This window comes from Brachyhypopomus gauderio, chromosome 14 (assembly GCF_052324685.1).
Source record: "Brachyhypopomus gauderio isolate BG-103 chromosome 14, BGAUD_0.2, whole genome shotgun sequence".
NCBI lineage: Eukaryota > Metazoa > Chordata > Actinopteri > Gymnotiformes > Hypopomidae > Brachyhypopomus > Brachyhypopomus gauderio.
This window is the reverse complement of record NC_135224.1, coordinates 22,776,494-22,799,124: the sequence shown is the minus strand read 5'-3', so window position 1 is coordinate 22,799,124 and position 22,631 is coordinate 22,776,494. Positions and strand designations below refer to the sequence as shown.

Genomic DNA, 22,631 nt, shown 5'->3' with positions numbered 1-22,631 from the left:
ACCCAAAATTACAGTCCCCCTTCCAAGCTATGCCAGAACTCTGGCAAGTGAGTAGTGAATAAACATTAGGACCGACAACAACTGTTCTATGGTCACTGTAGATGGAATCATTTGTTTGGCAATACTGAAATTTGTGAAAGGTCAAAATGTGTCTCAGACAATTTTGTTGAACACCTACCCAATCGTATCTGGCAGATCCAGTCATTGTAGGCTTCACAGTCCCTATCATTCCATCTGTGGCCAAAGAAAAAGGTAACTTCTGCACAAAGCTCATTATCATTGTAATTATTGGGTTCACCATAGCTCCAGTTTTCATAGTCCGACTGGAATGCAGAAACACACACAATAGAGAACTAAAATAGGAAGCTCAAGACATTCAAACCCAAAGCAAACTCAAAGCTAAACCTGCAAACTGCTATGCAATTTCTGCTAAAGTAAAACCAAATCTTGATTATTTGATTATTTGATTTGATTAATTTTCTCTGTGATCTGAGTGCCATTGGTATACTGAGATAAGGTTATTGATTCACCATGTGTATACAGGTCTTTGTGTAATGTGTTTCAAAATGATGTCTAATTAACCACTCCAAAAAATAAATAAATGTTTAAATGTTACAATGAGGATATTGAGGTAATATACTGAAATAATTTAGAACAAACTCACTGGAGTTTCATCTGTCCACACAAAGCCAGCATTTCTATCCAGACTGGAAAACCCAATCCATGCTGGATCATTGTTTGAATTATACCTATTAAAAGACAGTTAATTAATTGTGTCAAGGAATCACTGCAAAATAATATCAGTACCACTTGAAATAAAACTATGAAGCACCCTTGAAATTATTGTGGGGTACATTTATACATTTATACAAAAAAAAGTTTATACATTTTTTCAAAAGTATACATTACATAAAAATGTCACTTACGATAGACTGTCACTTTCAGCTTGAGAGTGGAAGCTTGCAAGATCACCACCAATTGCTCTGCAGAAATCACGGGCTTCAAGCCATGTTTTCTTATTGTCAATTTTATTTTTATATTCCTGAGAAGTGTAACATTTTTGTGAGTATATGCGTTACCTCATCATATCATTGTGTGTGTGTGTGTGTGTGTGTGTGTGTGTGTGTGTGTGCGCGCGCGTCTTTAAAAAGGTCTGTACCCGAATGCAATTAGCAGAATCTTTTTTTAACCATTTAGACGGGCAGCTGAGAGGTTGTGTTGTAGGTGGCTCTTTAGTCGTGGTAACACCTTCTGCTATTTTTTTACAGATGGACTTCTGCTTTTGGTCACAGGAAATTACATCCCATAATCCTGCTGAGGTCCCAGTTAACATGGCAACACATCCCCTGTGTTTATCTGTCAGGTAAAAACAAAACAGACATGGTTAATAATTCTTGACTCAAAATGGCAGTTTCCATTTACAGTGTTTCTTTCTCAAACATAATTACAAGCATTTCAACGTAACGTAACACAACATTAATGTAAATATTTGAACAGAACAAATACTGTAAAATTTAAATTTTCAGTAATTCAGTGTCCTCAAAACACCACAAAGATAAGTCTGGGTCTTTAAAATATTTATGGAAAAAATCATTGCACTTCTTTGAACCACATGCTTTAAAACGTTTTATAATTTCTTTAAATGTTTCTGGTTCTTTAAATGTTTCTAATTGCTCCATCAATATCAAGATCTTTAGCATAACAAGTGAACATTGTATTGTATGTTACATGTACCTGGCATTCCTACATTAAAGTGTGTAAATTTGACTGTTTCCTTATTTGTCCACTCAAACCGTTCAGCTCGTTCAGTATTGGACAGTCCAATCCAAAAATATTTTTCAGGTCGCAGACCAACTTGGCTGATCAAAAACGCATTCTCATACCTAATAAAAACCACAAATTATATACATATCATATTACATTATACACAAAGTGATTTCAGGCAATACAAAATATATTCACTTTACACTGACAAGAAAAACAGATGAATTAATATAATGCAAAATCATGACAGATAATGTTTGCGTTACCTGTCATTGACCTGCACTAGGCCAGCTCCCTTCTGTCCACATGTAGCTTTGGACTCGTTGAAGGTTTTGGCTTCTACACCAATGCTATAACAGAAAGAGCTAAATCTGATCCAACCCTGTAGAAACCAAGAAACCAGGATTTAGCTTTGAAAGCATTATGGATATGGAATTGTATTCTAAGTATTTCATTTGTTGATGTGCAAGAAAAAGTGACTAATTATTGAAGGACAGGTGAATGTTAACAAAATAAGGTGAAATCCAGAAGTGGCCAGTTCAGGAAGTAAAAGTCCTCTCTAGGGTTTTACACCAGAAGTTTGAAATTATTAAATAAATCAAGAGGGTGATACAGAAACATGTAATGACTTTAATTTTTAATCACCTGAACTATTCCACTATTCCCCAATTGATATTATGATTTTCTTCAGTTATGTTTACTTCAGTGAAGTTGCTATATTGCCAATTGTGATTTTCACCCAATCGGACTTAGTCCTCCACATTTACCCATTGGTGCACTGAGAACACACCGACACACACACACACACACACACACACACACACACACACACACACCAGTGATCATTGGGGCACTGTGGTACACACACCACCAGACCATAACTACCCATTTGGCCCATTAATAGTGTTAATTAATGTATTAAAAGTTCACCATCAGTAACATGTGGCATGAATTTTTTTTTCACTGTCTTGGAATACACTGATCCGGTAACATTCAGAATTAGCTATCATCAGCATTTTCCTCTGGTAATGAGCTCTGACCCTGTGAGTGTGGATTGATGATTTCTAACTTCATTGTCTTTGTTTCCTAAACATGAATCAGCAACTTTACCATGTCTTGTCTTTTCCAAATAATGTTTTATGTGTACAGGACCAGAAATGAGCCATCTCAGATGTAACCTTTTCTTAGGATGTTTAGTTAAAAGGAAGAAACATGTCAGTGCACCATCAGCTAAGTCAACTACTACTAGAGTAACTCTAGCAATTTTAAGTATTGGCCAGATGACATTTTTTGCATATATTTGTGTCTTGAATTGATTTGCAATATTAGTGGACCACGGAATTAATACGGTCTTAAATTGGACCTGTGCAGGACTGCATCAGAAAGCATTAGGGTGCAAAGTATTGTTGTTCAAGTATAATTTACATGAGTAGTCCTGCTAAAATGTTCAACCATTAGTATATTGAAAACTTGGCCACCAGAGTTCTGGCCATACATAATTATCTGCTAACATTACTTTGAAATTGTATATTTTAGGGCAAGGATCTTATGCACTTCATCTTTCACAGTATTGTAAACATTGTGTTCTTTTATCTAGATTTGGGTTACCTTGGGTTAGGAAGAAAAACTTCAATATTGATGAATGATGTAAATCTTGTAAAGGTATCTAGGTTCTACTACAAATATCTTTGTTTGGTTGTATGTTTGGTTATATGTATAACTTTTTTACTGTCTGGAATGCTTAAGGCTTATAATGTGGCAGGATGGAATATTCTCTACAGCCTCTAGGTCAGGGGTGTCAAACAAATGTGTCCCACTGCATCATTTTATGTGGCCCACGATACACTGTAAAAAAATATTTTTTGACTTTGTAAATATAATTAAGTTTATTTAAGTATTATCTAAAAGAATAATCTAGTACAGTCTAGTTACTTCAGAATTTCACGTAAAATTATATGTAATACTTGGTGTTTCTTTGTAAATACATTTGTAAATTATAGTCTAAATGGCAAATTCAAATTTTAAAAGTTTTTGTATTTTTTTCTTTTTGTGAGAAGCAAAACTGAAAACAGCAAGAAAAGGTCACTTGCAGGATCCACGCATGCACAGTGACGTCAGCTTTTGTTCCAAGTCAAACATTTTTCACACGGAATGCAGCAGAGATTTAACTTACAGTTTTTTAAATAAACGTTTGAGACTGCCATGTTAACAATCCAAGCGGTTAGCTTTACTGAGGCAATGTTAGTTTATTTCCGGTTCGGGTTATTGAACTGCAAGGCAGAAGTATTAGCAAAGTAACTTATGCTAACTGGGATTAATAATTAATGTTCAGAAATAAGGATGGTCACCATTAAAGTATAGTAAACAGTGTAAATATAATCATTTGAATGTGCTTGAATGTAGATTCAAGTGTGTTTTTGGAAAGGCTTCGCCGTGTTAAATTCTTAGTTATGTAGTTTAGCTGCTGAAGTCTTTTTTTCAGTACATCAATATGTGAATACTTTAAGAATATTTAAAGCTTTATATATTGTAGCGGCGCACTCTAGCCCTGATGTTATTTTTGTATAGTAGGGGGCTGGGCATTCATCTACCCAGAATGCCCCTTGAGTTCATCTTAGGCACAGTTACCGTGTCTAATAGCTAGAATAGGGAGGTGAGTGAGGTTCCGCTTTATATAGGTATATGTATATAAGAGTGAAGAGTTCTTCTGTTGTGCAATATTGATGCACTGCTTGTGTGAGCTGGTGTTGCTGCAATAAAAAGAGCATTTTTTTAACTTCTTCACAATATGTTGTGCAATGTTTTGATTTCATTCCATGTAAAATTTTAATGCACGTTTTGTTTCAGAAATTAATACTGTAATAAACAAAATATTTGGCAGTTAAGCATTATTAAAGAACTTCAAAATTACTACTATTATGTAAATAATAAAAGCAATGGGAGAATGTGGTGCTACATTGTTGTAGTAACATCTACTAAGGTACACTGAGTAAAATCTAATTGTATAAATGTGTTGCAAAGTAACATTTACTGAAACAGTTGTTAAATACACTGAGAATTATGAGTAAGTATTACTTGAATATATGCTTTGTTATATGTACTTGTTTTTACATGGAAAAACTTTCCTAAGTTTTTTAAATAAACCCTACTCCACATTTTTTTCAGTGTAGCTTAAAGCCTAATTGTCTAAAAAAACAAAAGGTCAAATTGATAATAATGGTAGTAATGCATGGGTTAAAGCAAGAAATTTTCATTTGACTGAAAATTTTTCCTGGCAAAAGACAATGCCAGCAATTACTGAAAATGTGGTGTAGTTGGGACGCGGCCTCTTTTGCCTAATTCCACATATTAAACACATTTACAAAGTATACTTATCTATCTGGGGGTCCTCTTCCAGAAAATTATTTAAAGATCAAGTCAAATTTAGTGAATCTTGGTGAGTTTTAAAAGGTATGACGGAGATAAAAAAAAACAAACTATGAGAAACTATGTTCACAACTGTTCACACTGTCTTCTAACTGCTTCCAAGTAAACTAACTTGACTTCTATACTGTTTTGGTGATCTCATGCTCAATAAGGTACTTCATTAGACTGTAAAAGATAACAGTTCTGTATCAGTAACAATTTACTGTCTCATTTGGGCATGTTGCTCATTCTTTTTATAAAGACTTCAGAACTGGGGAGTTTTCAGGATTACGCGAATAATGTCCTGTACGCAGTTATCCTATCCTGACGCTGTCCTCCTCGGTCCCAAGCCGCATAACCGTGTATTCTTCCGCCGCGCACACCAAACACCAAGTTCCGTTTAGACGCACGGATCAACGTTAAACTTAATTAAGTTAAATATTTATACATATACTCGAAATGATTCGAAATAATTCGCTTTTAATCACATTATTTAATGGTGGTTTATTTCCAAAACGCCCAATCTTAACGTCTTCACGTTCTCTCATGTTTCGTCCTGGAATTACAAGAGGCTCGTATTTGTTAACGTAAAGAGAACTGTTCAGTCAGACAGATATTTGTTGTGAAACTAAGTAGTTACAATTTCAAGCATTTCAAGTAGGCTACTTAGCCTAAATTCCAGCACTTTTCACACGTGAAACACAAAGCAACATTAAAATTCATCAGGTAAATGTTCATTCCCCTGTTTTGCGGGGTATTTCTTTATACTACCAAAGAATGACGCGCCAAATAGCCTCCAGAGTTCGCGCAGGTTTGCGGGAGGTTAATGGAGTCGCGCGCTACGGTCAGGCAGGAGGGGGAGGTCACTTTTCTAGTTATGTCCGAAAATCAGAAGGTGCACCCGCAAGTCAATCAAACGACACCGCCGTCATCCATCCAGCGCTGATGAGCGCCAGTAAGAATCATATTTCGACCACAAAACAGATAGCACACGCGTGTGTGGTTTATTATTATTTGACGGATTTTTTCCCCCCAAAAATCAAATGACGGAAATCCGTCGTAGTGACGGAGAACTTTAACCCATGTAGTAATGATCCCCAAATGTCCAAGAAAAGAAAAATCTATACAGTTGGAAGGGTGTTTCAAGAAAGATGGGAAAGCTTTGATTAAATGATTAGATATGTAGGCCTTCCTCAAAATTTAAATGGATGTTCTAGGTCACATATGTCAAAGTCAAGGCCCGCGGGCCAGATCCGGCCCGCGAATTGATTATCTATGGCCCCCTGGATGATATTTAATTACTATTAGAACCGGCCCGCAGGCCACAGCCGCCCGCTGGTGTTTTGCACGCACAAAAGGTCCGCTCGGCGAAAATGACGTAATCGCAGTGGCTCCGCCCGTGGGCGAGGGCGTCGCGCGCTGTCGATTCGCGAGGTCGTGCACCTCTCGAATTTTGTAACGTTGTGCGCACCAGCACGTTAAACTTAATTAAGTTAAATTTTTATACATATATTCGAAATGATTCGACATAATTCGCTTTTATTCACATTATTTAATGGTTGTTTATTTTCAAAACGCCCAATCTTAACGTCTTCACGTTCTCTCATGTTTCATCCTGGAATTACAAGAGGCTCGTATTTGTTAACTGTTCAGTCAGACAGATATTTGTTGTGAAACGAAGTAGTTACAATTTCAAGCATTTTCAAGTACTTTAGCCTAAATTCCAGCACTTTTCAAACCTTTATTACTTTATTCATTTAATGTACAGGACATGTTTTCTTTGAAGGAAGTTTGTTTTTATCTGTTTGCTTGTTGAAAAATTTTTTCACTTGAAATTACTGACAGTAATAATAATAATAAACACTGTGTTAGGTCTTGGTTCAATAGGCTATGTGCAATCGTTTCAATGTTTATTTAAACATTGAAACGATTGCACATAGCCTATTGAACCAGTCCGGCCCTCGGCTTGTAGCAAATTTGGTTTTTTGGCCCTCGGTGCATTTGACTTTGACATCCCTGTTCTAGGTGAAAGTTTAAGGAATTAGTTTTAGTCCAGGAGATTTTTGATAATTTTTCTTGACAGCACAGTCTCTAAACTGGCAGTTATAATTTTAAATTCTGAACATTCAGCCATTCATTCCTATGTGGAAGTTTAAAATGTTTAAACTTGAATTCATTAAAAATTACAAAGCCTATTAGTTATAAAAAAGCACAGAACTTGAAACGCAGTTTGAACAGTGTCTGTACGTTAAGCGGTTCCGGCTGTATTAATTACAGAAATGTGTGGTGGAAGAAGATGAAGAAGAAGAAGAAGAAATAATAAGAAGTATGAGGAATAACAATAGAAGGCTTTTCAAGCCCTCTATCAAAACCATAAATGCTTAAGCTCCATTACCTTAAGCTAGGGGTGTCAAACTCATTTTCACCGCAGGCCACCTCAGCATAATTGTTGCCCACAGAAGGCCATATGTAACAACTACTCCTTAATGTTAAATAACTCTGAATGTATTACTTACTCAAGTTACAAATTTTACACGTACATATATATCAGGGCTCTCAAGTCTCACGCATTTGACCGTCTTCATACGCTCACACGCCACACTTCCGATTTCACACGGCGAGAAAAAAAATCTAGTTTATTTACCTCCGATCCATATCTATGTCGCCCTCCACTGGCGATCAATCGCGATATACACCCCCCCCCCCCCCCCCCCCCGATACATATATATATATATATATCAGTGGGGAATCCTCAGGGCCCTCTACGCCCTCTCAGAGGGCCTAAAAATATTCTTAAAACATAAATATATATAATATAATTTATCCAATTTTATTTTATCTACTTACAGTTTGACAATCGACATCTAAACAATTACAAAAATATAAGCAAATAAATTATTCACCCGTGTCTATTCAATCTGTGTTGGAAGGTGAGGGGTTAAGTGGAAGCCTGTGAGTCTGTGTCTCCCCCTATCAGCACTGTGATGCCCGCTGTTCGTTTACAGAGGGCCTGGCAGTTATAATTCAGCGCAATACCAGTTTCAAATGACAGTAAAATTGACCAATCATATCTTCCCTCTTAGTGGGCGGGCTTAACTGTATGATAATTTCCACCCGCTGTGGCGACGCTAGCTGTCGTTAGCGTACCACCACTAGCTAGTTCCGATTCATTCCTTTGACGTCCTCGTGCGCGTTGTTTACATATTCCGCTTCCGAGGAACACGGAGCTGTGAACCTTATTTTGTTGGAACCTTATTTTTGTTAAGAAGTTATCTAGTACAGATATTACTGTTTATTGCGTGTCTAAAGCTGTACTGTCGTCTCAGTTTTTTTTTCTTTATTGCAGTTAATTAGGAGAGGAAACATTTTTTTTTTCGGGGGGATGGGAGCGGGCCCAGGTTTAATGGTCACGGTTCGCTACTGATATATATATATATATATCAGTGGCGATTGCTCTAAGACTGCAAGGGAAGCTCAGCTTCCCCTAAAATTTCAAAAAATAAGTGATCAAACATATACTGTTGTGTGTACAAGTCATTGGCCTAATATGTGCTACCACGCTCTCAACTTTTGTTCAGAATCAGCTTCTTACATTACATCACTGGCAGAGGTGGGTAGGAACGCGTTACATTTACTCCGTTACATTTACTCAAGTAGCTTTTTGGACAAAAATTTACTTGTGAGAGTAGTTTTAATATGAACGACTTTTACTTTTACTTGAGTAAATATGTGGTGAGAAAAACGCAACTTTTACTCCGTTACAATCGGATTTGCGCCGCGCGCTACCGTTACTTTCGTTTTGTAAATAATTAGTCTTTTCAGTGAGAAGACTGACCAACGTCTCGTCACCCGAGTATGAGTGACAAATCAAATGAAGCCGGTCAATCACGTGATCACATACGCAAACTTTCTCCACCGTAGCAAGAAAGTGACAGAAAAACCTACCGAACATCCCTGACCTCATACAGCCAATGTTTACATTACAAGCGTGTAAAAGGACAGCTATATAATGCGCTGCAGGGTTGCCAAGTTTTCAAGAGCACTTTTAGTGAGATTTAAACCGGAGTGGGGGGGTGGGTTTTTTTTTGGCGTGTGGCGTGAAGTGTGGCGTGAGAGCGTGTGAAGACAGCCAAATGCGTGTGTCTCACGCTCAATGCGTGAGAGTTTGCAACCTTGGCGCTGCCAATTGCATCTGCAAACGTGTGGACATTTCAGCCTACAAGAACTCAACATCAAATATGAGGAAACACGATGCGATAACGTTTGTATGATGTAATTATTACATGTAACGCAGTGCAATACTAAAAACCAGTTCTCACACTGATTGTACACACTAGCAATATATGATGATTAAGTCTGCTACAAATTGATTCAGTTGGTGTCAAGTTGTAGCTACACGTATTGGCTGACAGTCTCATCAGTTAGTGCCTTTGTGGAACACATTAAAGTTACACAGGCCTAATAATTAGGAAAAAACAAAAATACACATTATTTATAATAAATAATTTACATATATAATATTTATTTATAATAAAGAAGAGAATGCAGGCAGGGTGGTGTGGATGGCATAAAGTGTCTGGGGTAACCTGTGAAAGAAGGGTGTCGGCTAGAATGAAAGGAAAGATCTATAGGACAGTAGTGAGACCTGCTATGTTGTATGGCAGGGGTGGGCAATTAATTTTTACAAGGGGCCACATGAGAAACCTGAATTGTGTCAGAGGGCCACACAAACAATAATGACGTCATCACAGTGGCTCCGCCCACCTCACGCAAACTTCCGCGAACGGCGGAGGCGTTTATACTTGCTGCGTCACATTCTGTGCAGTGTTCTCCGAAACGATGTGTGTTGGTATAAAGAAACACCCCTCAAAAACAGGGGAAGGAACATTTACCTGACCAATTTTAATGTTGCTTTTTGTTTCAGATTTGAAAAGTGCTGGAATTTAGGCTAAATACTTGAAAATGTTTGAAATTGTAACTACTTTGTTTCACAACAAATAGCCATCTGAATGAACAGTTTTCTTGTATTACATTAACAAATACGAGCCTCTTGTAATTCCAGGACGAAACATGAGAGAACGTGAAGACGTTAAGATTGGGCGTTTTGAAAATAAACAACAATAAAATAATGTGATAAAAAAGCGAATTATTTCGGATCATTTCGAATATATGTATAAATATTTAACTTAATTAAGTTTAACGTGCTGGGAAATATTGAAATGGACCTTGAAAGTGACGTATATTCCACCTTGTAAAGGTGTATGAACCCTGCAAACATGACTTTGTTCATTGTGCTGAAGCGCGGCGCGCGCGCGAAGTTACAAAATTCGAGAGGTGCACGACCTCGCGAATCGACGGAGCGCGAGGCCACCGTAATTATGTCATTTTCGCCGCGCGGACCCTCGCACCGCGTCAAGTATAAACCAGGCTTAAACCTAGCTTTAAAGCACTTCTACGGCACTTTCAAGGTCCATTTCAATATTTCCCAGCTGACTCAGGTTCTCTCTAAGCTCTGTTTCTGGAACGGAAAACCTGAGCTTTCGTTAACTCTGAGTTTACTTACCCGCTTTCTGGAATACCCCCCTGTTCAGTCAGCTATTTGTTGTGAATCGAAATACAGTTAAGCATTTTCAAGTACTTTAGCCTAAATTCCAGCACTTTTCAAACCTGGAACACAATGCACAATTAAAATTCGTCACGTAAATTTTCCGCCGTTTGCGGAGGTTCGCGCGAGGTGCAACGTTCACTCCCGAAAGTTTAAATTCAGCCTTAACTTGTCGCTGATCACCTACAGTGTTCTCGCACAGCTCACACACACGCAGGTACGTCCACACGGAATTAACACAAACGTAGCGCTTTCAAAATAAAAGCGTCACAGTTGTATTGCACGCACGACATAGATATTTGTTTCATTTATGATTGGCCTCTCGTGGGCCGGACAGGGACGCACAACGGGCCGGATGTGCCCCGCGGGCCGTAGTTTGCCCAGGTCTGTTGTATGGACTGGAGACAGTGGCACTGAGAAAGAGACAGGTGAGGGAGATGGAGGTGTCTGAGATAAAGATGTTGAGATTCTCATTTGGAGTGACGAGGAAGGATAGGATCAGAAATGAGTCTATTAGAGGATCAGCACATGTAGCATGTTTTGGAGATAAAGTTAGAGGAGCGAGATTGAGATGGTTTGGACATGTACAGAGGAGGGAGGAGAGGTATATTGGTAGGAGGGTCTTGAGGATGGAACTTCCAGACAAGAGGAGGAGAGGCAGACCTAAGAGGAGGTTTATGGATGCAGTGGTAGAGGATATGAGAGTGGCTGGTGTGTCAGTGGAGGACACTCAGGACAGGGCCAGATGGAGGACCCCTAAACAGGAATTGCCGAAAGAAGAAGACTGCTGTAATACTGCGAAGTCATGTGGTCAGAGGTGAACATTGGTGTGTATTTAATTTTAAATAATTAACACCCTTGAGCCAGTGTGGCTTTGGACATAGATAATGCCGTGCTGTTTGCTGTGATGGATAATTAAAGTCTAGCTCTTATTTATGCATAGAAATGTAAATCGACAATATAATCTGTAGCGTCTTTATGCGCAGATAAACGAGGGGAGTCGGAATTGGGCACAACACCGGCTGAAAGCCAAATCTATCGCAGTTCAGAAATTGATCAGTTAAGTTAAATGTATTCAGTTCAGTAGATATATGCTTATGCAACACTTTCCATTTTAAAATGGCTTATATAGAGGGTGCGCTCTATAGTCCAGAAAATAACGTAATTTATTTAGCAGTTTATATATATATATATACAGTTGTGATCAAATTTATTCAACCCCCACTGAAATAAAGTGTTTTGGCCAGTTTGACATTGATTTTGATCATTTCAGTCATCTTATTTACAATTATATCAAAGAGGCACTTATAAATTAGACAAACATAACATAATATTTATGATGGAATAACCACAAATGTCTTTACTGTGCTCACATCATTATCAGTTTTATTCAACCCCCTAGTGACATTATTTTTTAGTACTTAGTACAACATCCTTTTCCAGTTATGACAGCTTTCAAGCGTGAAGCATAGCTTGACACAAGTGTCTTGCAGCGACCTATGGGTATCTTAGCCCATTCTTCATGGGCAAAAGCCTCCAGTTCAGTCACATTCTTAGGCTTGCGCACTGCAACTGCCTTCTTTAGGTCCCACCAGAGGTTCTCAATTGGATTTAAGTCTGGTGATTGCGATGGCCACTCTAGAATGTTCCAGCCTTTCATGTTCAACCATGCTCTAGTGGACTTGGATGTGTGCTTCGGATCATTGTCCTGTTGGAAGGTCCAACGTCTCCCAAGCCGCAGGTTTGTGACTGACTCCATCACATTTTCCTCCAAGATCTCCTGGTACTGAAGGGAATTCATGGTACCCTGCACACGTTGAAGCTTTCCTGTACCATTAGAAGCAAAACAGCCCCAAAGCATAATTGACCCCCCGCCATGCTTCACAGTAGGCAAGGTGTTCTTTTGTTCATAAGCCTGGTTCTTCCTTCTCCAAACATAGCGCTGGTCCATTGTCCCAAACAGTTCTAATTTAGTTTCATCTGACCACAGTACACTGTCCCAAAACCTTTGTGGCTTGTCCACATGACTTTTGGCATACTGCAGTCGACTTTTCTTGTTCTTTGGAGTCAGCAAGGGGGTGCGTCTGGGCGTTCTGGCATGGAGGTCTTCGTTATGCAGTGCGCGCCTTATTGTCTGAGCTGAAACTTCAGTGCCCACATCTGACAGGTCTTTTTTCAGTTCCTTAGCAGTCACGCGGGGATTTTTCTCCACATTACGCTTCAGGTAGCGCACAGCAGTCGCGGTCAGGATCTTCTTTCTGCCACGACCAGGTAACGTTTCCACTGTGCCCTTTAACTTGAACTTGCGAATGATACTTCCGATAGTGTCTCTTGGAATATTTAACAACTTCGCAATCTTTTTATATCCATTGCCATTCTTGTGAAGAGCAATAACCTCTTCTCTTGTCTTCTGGGACCATTCTCTTGCCTTCACCATGCTTGGAAACACACCAGTAGATGTCTAGAAGGAGCTGAGTATCACAGTCCTTTTAAATCTGCCTAATTGGTGCTTATCATGCTTGATTGCTGCTCGTTGACATCCACAGATGTTTTCAATACCTGATGGAAAACACTGGAATGAACCTCTGTTCTTAGGAGTGGTAGTCGTAAAGGGGTTGAATAATTGTGTCAATGAAGAAATCACAAAAAGGCCATTTAATACTTTATGACAAAAAAAATTGATGCTATCTTAGTTGCATTTAGTTCTTTAACAAGTCCTTGTAAGATTTCATTATGAACACAATTACAAATGTGCACTGAATTCCATAAAACCCTTCGCAGCATTGGGGGTTGAATAAATTTGATCACAACTGTATATATATATATATATATATATATATATATATATATATATATATATATATATATATATATATATATATATATATATATATACAGAGTTGTATAGTAACGAAGTAGAACTACTTCACAACTGTACTTAAGTACTAAAATGCTGTATCTGTACTTTACTGGAGTATTATTTTTTTCTCCTACTTACACTTTTACTTCACTACATATTTTCCATCAGTTTAATACTTTTACTCCGATACATTTTTTACGTGCTGTATAGTTACTTGTTACAATCATAAACATGTTAGCTGGCGCTGTCACCGGTTCAAGCGATCAGGCTGTCTTATGAGAAAACTGCGCATTCTCCGGTCGCATCTCATTTACTCTGCTGCTGCCTTCACTGAACACTTGAGCTTCGTAATCTAGGTTCACTTGACATGTTGTGACTGCCACAAGGGTCCGCACGGCAAAAAGACGCAATCGCAGTGGCTCCGCCCATGCGCGTTGGCCACGCGCGCAGTCGCGTCGCGAGGTCGTGCACCTCTCGATTTTTGTGCGTGCGAAGTTACAAGGTGGAATTCATGCACTTGTATGGCACTTTGAAGGAATTCATGCACTTGTACGGCAGATTTTCAGTATTTTCCAGCACCTTCAGCTTAATTTACATATTTATACAAATACACATATACTTAAAATTATTCCAAATAATTCGCTTTTTATCTCATTAAAAGAGATGGTACCATGTTTGGTAACAGCAGAAGAGCAGCATAAGTGCTGCATAATAAGCTTGTTGGCGTTTTAATGGACATATATTGGCACATTTCACACCTTCAACATCGAGTGATCGTGGCGGTGAGGGTGAGGAAGGAGACCACCCTGGCCCTACCTAGAGACAGTGTTTGCGTTTGCTGGAGTGAAAGTAAATTCCTATAGGATGAAGTGCCATCTCTGCCTCCCTAAAGAGGGTGAAATATTGGCCTTCAAAAATTCACCTTCGAACTTGAAGAAGCACATCAATGTAAGTTATAAATATAACGCACAGAAGACACACCAGCTTTAGCTGTCAGTAAGCGCTAGTTAGGTTAGCCTAATTATGTTCACGACGTGCTGCAGTATTCACTTAACATTAGCTGGCAATCATAAAGGCGATGTCACACTGAGTTGTGTTTTTAGCAACAGTATGTCGTGCCTCTTTTCATGCTGACTAATCATGTGCCCATTTTTATAGTGTAGTGTTTTATAGGGTAAGGGTATTTATTGAGGGTAAACGCAGGGCAGTAGGCTCACCCTTAGAATCCGATGGACAGATTTTATGTCCAAAATACATGTCGTTTTGTCAGCTAAATTAAGGCGAACTTGTACTTCTGCGTCAAACCTACGACTTAGCGGGACATAGGTTTTCTGTTTTTTGTGTATGAAGTGTTAAGTTTTTTAAGTTGCTACTTGTTTGTACATACAGAATACTTGTATTTGTGGTCTTTGACATCTTTGATTTGTAAGTGATATATAAAAACAATTGATAATCAAACTTTGACGGCTTTCTTTAATTAATTCAAAACACAATACTTGTACTTTTTACTTTCAGTACTTGAGTAATAAATTTTAGAATAAACTACTTGCAATACTACAAAAAATGCTGAATACTTCTGTACTTCTACTTAAGTAAAGTTTTTAAAGAACACTACAACTTCTACTCAAGTCAATTTTTTGATAGAGTACTTTTACTCAAGTATGGGTCTCTAATACTTTATACAACACTGTATATATGTGTGTGTGTGTGTGTGTGTGTGTGTGTGTGTGTGTATTGGGGCCTTTAACGCGTTAATTTCGATTAATTAATTACAAAGATTTTAACACGTTAAAAATTTTATCGGAATTAATCACATTTTTATTAAAGTTTGGAGCTGGAACCTTTGTATTCGTGTGTTCTAGCACGCCTGTAAATCTGATGCACAAGTGACATCCACAAACAACAACGATGGATGATGAAGCCGCTTCTCTTGGTGCACTGAGGGACAACTACAGCTTTAAAAAATGTCCTGATGGGACTTTCAAAAAGACTACTGTTGTATGCAAGTTGTGCAAAAAGGAGTTTGCTTATCATGAAGCTACTCAAGCCTAAAACATAGGGTGACCAAACGTCCGTATTTCCCGGGACATGTCCGTATTTCACGTCCTGTCCCGGGCGTCCCGGGATATTTTTTAAAACTGTGGAAATGTCCTGGTTTTTAAATTACGTTAATTGGGCCATTAATTCTACAGGCACTAGGACCCTGAGCACGGCGCTGTATGACACGGAATCCCTGAGCCTCATCAGTTGAGCCTCATCACACTCAACTGGCGGAGAACCAACAACTTACGTTCGCCACCCCCACCCCCACCCCGCCACCCCCCCGCTCAACAACTTACGGACTCTGCTTACAAACACCCGTGTAAGAAAACCATGACGAGTAAGATTAGGCAGCTTTATGATGACGAAAAGCAGTCAAAACAAGACATATTGAATGCAGTTGATTGTGTTGCATTGACCATTGGTCTTCCGTCAGCAATTTTAACTACCTTGACGTGACCGCGTACAGTGCGCATTGTTAACAAAGTAAAACCCTGGTGCTGGCCTACAAAGCAAAGAATGGTCCAGCTCCTCCTTACTTGATGGCCATGGTAAAACCCAGAAGCATACCTAGAGCCCTCCGTGCCTCAAGTATGACTCATCTTGACCCTCCATCATCCAGGACACATGGGAGACAAGCATCCAGACTTTTCTCTGTCCTGGCTCCAAGGTGGTGGAATGAACTTCCCTTATGTGTCCGAACATCAGAGTCACTTGCTGTCTTCAAACGCCAACTGAAGACCCACCTCTTTCAAGTGCACTTTACATAATTATCCTTTCATCTACTGTGCTTTATCGTCTCTTTACTCAGGTGTTTGTTATAGGTATTGCTTACTGTCTTTTTCTCAGGTATTGTGCATAATTGGGTTATAGGAATTGCTTACTGTCTTTTTCCTCAGGTGATGTGTATATTCAGGTATAATAATGACTTGGCATAATTCTTAGGTATCATATGACTTTCATCTAGTGGTTTTTCCAGCTTAGAGTACCTTGTGTTCAGGACTATCTATACTACCTTGGAGATTCCAAGCAACTACGTAGCACTTTTGTAAGTCGCTCTGGATAAGAGCGTCTGCTAAATGCCATATATGTAAATGTAAATGTATGGCAATTAGCATCTTTTGTCCTCACTGTAGAAAAAGTCAACGACAGACATTATGCAGTAAACTGCTCAGATCATTTTTTCTGTTGCTGAGTCCTGGAAAATTGACCAAAAGATTACAACAATTGGCACCGATTATGCCAGAAATATGATGGCAGCAGCAAGACAGCTCCCATTTCAGCACATGCCATGTGTTGCGCATATTTTGCATAGACTGGGTGCCTGGACAGTTGTGGATTTAATGATGTAGTAGCAAAGTGCTGCACAATTGTGGGTCATTTCAGACACAGTCCAGCCAACACAATGGAACTGTATAAGGAGCAAAGTGCACTTGACCAGGAAAATGAATCCCTAATCCAGGATGTTTCCACAAGGTGGAACTCCACACTGTTTATGATCCGTCGTCTTCTCAAAAACAAAGAAGCAGTAAAGGCTACTCTGGTCAAACAGAGGCACATCAGCAGCAGAGTGGACAAAACTAGAGAAGAAAGAGAGATCATATTACACCTGAACTCCACTCACTGCACTGGTTACCTGTCAGCTTTAGAATAGATTTTAAGGTTGTAGTCATGGTTTTTAAATGTCTTCATGGTCTTGCTCCTCTTTACCTCAGTGAAATGATGGTTAGATATGTTCCAGTCAGGTCTTTCAGGTCTTCAAACAGTAATCTACTGGTGATTCCTAAAAGCCAATTAAAAATTGGCGATGGGGCTTTTAGCCACTATGGCCCAAAGCTCTGGAACTCTCTTCCTGAAGAGCTCAGAGGCATTTACATTTACATTTACGGCATTTAGCAGACGCTCTTATCCAGAGCGACTTACAAAGTGCTTTGCTTTTGATCACAGAATACATCCTAGGAAATAGTACAGATAGGCCAGAATTCAAGATACCATTGAGTCAGACTACTACTAAACTACAGGAGTCAATGTCATTACCTAGTGTTTTGCAAGTTAGACATTTGCCAAGAAGCACAAATAACCATAAAACAGACATACAATTTAAGAACAACGGCAAGTGGTATCAACTGAATTAGTGCTCTGGTAAGAACTCAACAAACAGGCATTTTATTCCTGCACAGCTTCAAGAAGAGTCTCAAAACCTTCCTGTTTAGATCTACTTTTAGTTTAAGTTAAGCAACCCTAAATCTGTTCCATCTTATTTACTTTATTCACTTTATTACATTATTTTATTGTTTTGTTTCCTTTTTATCTTTACTTTCTTAATATTTTCCTTTGTCTTTTTATCTTTGCTTCCTTTTAATGTTTCTTTTTTAAGTTTATTCTATAAAGCATTTTGAGTTGCATGTATGTATGAAAGGTGCTATACAAATAAAGTTTATTATTATTAGTATTATTTTAATATACAGTATGTAGGCTTACAAATTCATGTTTGACTGAATATGCCTTCTTATTAAGAGTACGGGTGTGTGTGTGTGTGTGTGTGTGTGTGTGTGTGTGTGTGTGTGTGTGTGTGTGTGTGTGTGTGTGTGATATTAAGAGAGTACTGGTGTGTGTGTGTGTGTGTGTGTGTGTGTGTGTGTGTGTGTGTGTGTGTGTGTGTGTGTGATATTAAAAGAGTACGGTTGTGTGTGTGTGTGCATGTGTGTGATATTAAGAGTACAGGTGTGTGTGTGCGTGTGTGTGATATTAGGAAAGTACGGGTGTGTGTGTGTGTGCGTGTGTGTGTGTGTGATATTAAGAGAATATGGGTGTGTGTGTGTGATATTAAGAGAGTACGGGTGTGTGTGTGTGTGTGATATTAAGAGAATACGGGGTGTGTGGGTGTGCGTGATATTAAGAGAGTACGGTGTGTGTGTGTGTGTGTGTGTGTGTGTGTGTGTGTGTGTGTGATATTAAGAAAGTACGGGGTGTGTGGGTGTGCATGTGTGTGTGTGTGTGTGTGTGTGTGTGATATTAAGAGAGTACGGGTGTGTGTGTGTGTGTGTGTGTGTGTGTGTGTGTGTGTGTGTGTGATATTAAGAGAGTACGGGTGTGTGTGTGTGTGTGTGTGTGTGTGTGTGTGATATTAAGAGAGTACAGGGTGTGTGTGTGTGTGTGTGTGTGTGTGTGTGTGATATTAAGAGAGTACGGGTGTGTGTGTGTGTGTGATATTAAGAGAGTACGGGTGTGTGTGTGTGTGTGTGTGATATTAAGAGAGTATGTGTGTGTGTGTGTGTGTGTGTGTGTGTGTGTGTGTGTGTGTGTGATATTAAGAGAGTACGGGGTTGTGTGTGTGTGTGTGTGTGTGTGATTTTAAGAGAGTACGGGGGTGTGTGTGTGTGTGTGATATTAAGAGAGTACGGGTGTGTGTGTGTGTGTGTGTGTGTGTGTGTGTGTGTGTGATATTAAGAGAGTACGGGTGTGTGTGTGTGTGATATTAAGAGAGTACGGGTGTGTGTGTGTGTGTGATATTAAGAGAGTACAGGTGTGTGTGTGTGTGATATTAAGAGAGTATGTGTGTGTGTGTGTGTGTGTGTGATATTAAGAGAGTACGTGTGTGTGTGTGTGTGTGTGTGATTTTAAGAGAGTACGGGGGTGTGTGTGTGTGTGTGTGTGTGTGATATTAAGAGAGTACGGGTGTGTGTGTGTGTGTGTGTATGTGTGTGTGATATTAAGAGAGTACGGTTGTGTGTGTGTGTGATATTAAGAGAGTACGGGTGTGTGTGTGTGTGTGTGTGTGTGTGTGTGTGTGTGTGTGTGATATTAAGAGAGTACGGGGGGTGTGTGTGTGTGATATTAAGAGAGTACGGGTGTGTGTGTGTGTGTGTGTGTGTGTGTGTGTGTGTGTGTGATATTAAGAGAGTACGGGTGTGTGTGTGTGTGTGTGATATTAAGAGAGTATGGGTGTGTGTGTGTGTGTGTGTGTGTGCATGTGTATGTGTGTGATATTAAGAGAGTATGGGTGTGTGTGTGTGCATGTGTGTGTGTGTGATATTAAGAGAGTATGGTGTGTGTGTGTGTGTGTGTGTGTGTGTGTGTGTGTGTGTGTGTGATATTAAGAGAGTACGGGTGTGTGTGTGTGTGTGTGTGTGTGTGTGTGTGTGTGTGTGTGTGTGATATTAAGAGAGTACGGGTGTGTGTGTGTGTGTGTGATATTAAGAGAGTATGGGTGTGTGTGTGTGTGTGTGTGTGTGCATGTGTATGTGTGTGATATTAAGAGAGTATGGGTGTGTGTGTGTGCATGTGTGTGTGTGTGATATTAAGAGAGTATGGGTGTGTGTGTGTGTGTGTGTGTGTGTGTGTGTGTGTGTGTGTGTGTGTGTGTGTGTGTGTGCATGTGTGTGTGATATTAAGAGAGTACGGGGGTGTATGACTCACAATTGGACATCCTGGACTGACCAACTCAGGTGATCCTGCAGGTTTGCTGGAAGCTTTCTTCTTACAGATGTAGCCACGCTCTTTCTCACACATATGGTCTGACCACTTGCCATCCTACAGTGTCATAAGGAAAATACCCACAATCACTTCCGGGACTGGCACTGAAATATGAAAATTATGTTTCATAGAAAAACACCAGGCATAACCACTTCAGTGTGTCAGCTTCACATTTCATCAGTTTATAGTTCATGTGGATGACTTGTGTGGTAGATAAATGAGGGGTCTGTACCTTTCCTTTCATGAGAACACAGTCCTCCCTGTGGTTCACTGCATGTGAAGGTTCTCCCACCACCCAAACAGCAAAGGTAACATGGGTTCTGTCTGTCCACTCAAACAAGTTTTGAGTCTTCTGATCATTTAGGCCTATCCATAGCTCATCAGTGGGCACTGGAGAACACACAGGCACATTCAGGAAATCACAGTAGGCTGAGTAGAGTTGTAATGTAAACTGAGAGGATGCTGTGTGGCTATGTCAGTTTGAAAGTGTATCCTCATAAGGCTTAGCATGAAGCCTGTGTGTTTGAGATTTCCATCTGAAATGTCACAGAAAATCAAATGCAGTTTGTGTACTTCCTTTATGTGTGTGTGTGTGTGTGTGTGTGTGTGTGTGTGTGTGTGTGTGTGTGTGTGTGTGTGTGTACTCTTACAATATCCACTCTGTGATATGAGAAAGCTGTGTTCCTCTATGTTGTGAACACTGGTCAGGTCTGCTCCTTCTTTATGACAGGCTGCCAGGGCGTCTTTCCACATCATCTTATTACGCTGGAGAGAGTAGCAGTGACCTGCATACGGCACCCAGCCCACTGGGCAGAAACTGAGCTGATCCTTAGCTACCAGATAGACAGACAAATGCAAACACACACACTCATACAAAAACACCAATGAGGGGGTGAACTTTGAAGGGTGGCACTGTTGTATAAACTGGTATATAATGGTGTTTTATGAATGTACCTGTATGTCTTACCTATTGAAGGTATAATGGCAGTAGAGTTCCCTTTATGAATGTACCTGTATGTCTTACCTATTGAAGGTATAATGGCAGTAGAGTTCCCTTTATGAATGTACCTGTATGTCTTACCTATTGAAGGTATAATGGCAGTAGAGTTCCCTTAATGAATGTACCTGTATGTCTTACCTATTGAAGGTATAATGGCAGTAGAGTTCCCTTAATGAATGTACCTGTATGTCTTACCTATTGAAGGTATAATGGCAGTAGAGTTCCCTTAATGAATGTACCTGTATGTCTTACCTATTGAAGGTATAATGGCAGTAGAGTTCCCTTAATGAATGTACCTGTATGTCTTACCTATTGAAGGTATAATGGCAGTAGAGTTCCCTTTATGAATGTACCTGTATGTCTTACCTATTGAAGGTATAATGGCAGTAGAGTTCCCTTTATGAATGTACCTGTATGTCTTACCTATTGAAGGTATAATGGCAGTAGAGTTCCCTTAATGAATGTACCTGTATGTCTTACCTATTGAAGGTATAATGGCAGTAGAGTTCCCTTAATGAATGTACCTGTATGTCTTACCTATTGAAGGTATAATGGCAGTAGAGTTCCCTTTATGAATGTACCTGTATGTCTTACCTATTGAAGGTATAATGGCAGTAGAGTTCCCTTAATGAATGTACCTGTATGTCTTACCTATTGAAGGTATAATGGCAGTAGAGTTCCCTTAATGAATGTACCTGTATGTCTTACCTATTGAAGGTATAATGGCAGTAGAGTTCCCTTTATGAATGTACCTGTATGTCTTACCTATTGAAGGTATAATGGCAGTAGAGTTCCCTTTATGAATGTACCTGTATGTCTTACCTATTGAAGGTATAATGGCAGTAGAGTTCCCTTAATGAATGTACCTGTATGTCTTACCTATTGAAGGTATAATGGCAGTAGAGTTCCCTTTATGAATGTACCTGTATGTCTTACCTATTGAAGGTATAATGGCAGTAGAGTTCCCTTAATGAATGTACCCGTATGTCTTACCTATTGAAGGTATAATGGCAGTAGAGTTCCCTTTATGAATGTACCTGTATGTCTTACCTATTGAAGGTATAATGGCAGTAGAGTTCCCTTTATGAATGTACCTGTATGTCTTACCTATTGAAGGTATAATGGCAGTAGAGTTCCCTTAATGAATGTACCTGTATGTCTTACCTATTGAAGGTATAATGGCAGTAGAGTTCCCTTTATGAATGTACCTGTATGTCTTACCTATTGAAGGTATAATGGCAGTAGAGTTCCCTTAATGAATGTACCTGTATGTCTTACCTATTGAAGGTATAATGGCAGTAGAGTTCCCTTAATGAATGTACCTGTATGTCTTACCTATTGAAGGTATAATGGCAGTAGAGTTCCCTTTATGAATGTACCTGTATGTCTTACCTATTGAAGGTATAATGGCAGTAGAGTTCCCTTTATGAATGTACCTGTATGTCTTACCTATTGAAGGTATAATGGCAGTAGAGTTCCCT

At 39.3% G+C, this 22,631-nt stretch overlaps 1 protein-coding gene across 1 annotated transcript in view; it reads right to left on the bottom strand.

The window, feature by feature from the left end:
- The window catches only part of LOC143474904 (macrophage mannose receptor 1-like), a 43,641-nt gene that overhangs the window by 15,113 nt on the left and 5,897 nt on the right, over positions 1-22,631 (bottom strand). Inside the window, exons 7-15 of the mRNA XM_076972566.1 lie at positions 20,801-20,983; positions 20,383-20,540; positions 20,094-20,207; positions 2,031-2,146; positions 1,735-1,883; positions 1,160-1,356; positions 927-1,042; positions 665-749; positions 179-323 (exon numbers count right to left, since the gene is read on the bottom strand). Of these exons, the coding sequence (XP_076828681.1) occupies positions 179-323; positions 665-749; positions 927-1,042; positions 1,160-1,356; positions 1,735-1,883; positions 2,031-2,146; positions 20,094-20,207; positions 20,383-20,540; positions 20,801-20,983 (1,263 nt within the window). The remainder of the gene's footprint in view (positions 1-178; positions 324-664; positions 750-926; positions 1,043-1,159; positions 1,357-1,734; positions 1,884-2,030; positions 2,147-20,093; positions 20,208-20,382; positions 20,541-20,800; positions 20,984-22,631) is intronic.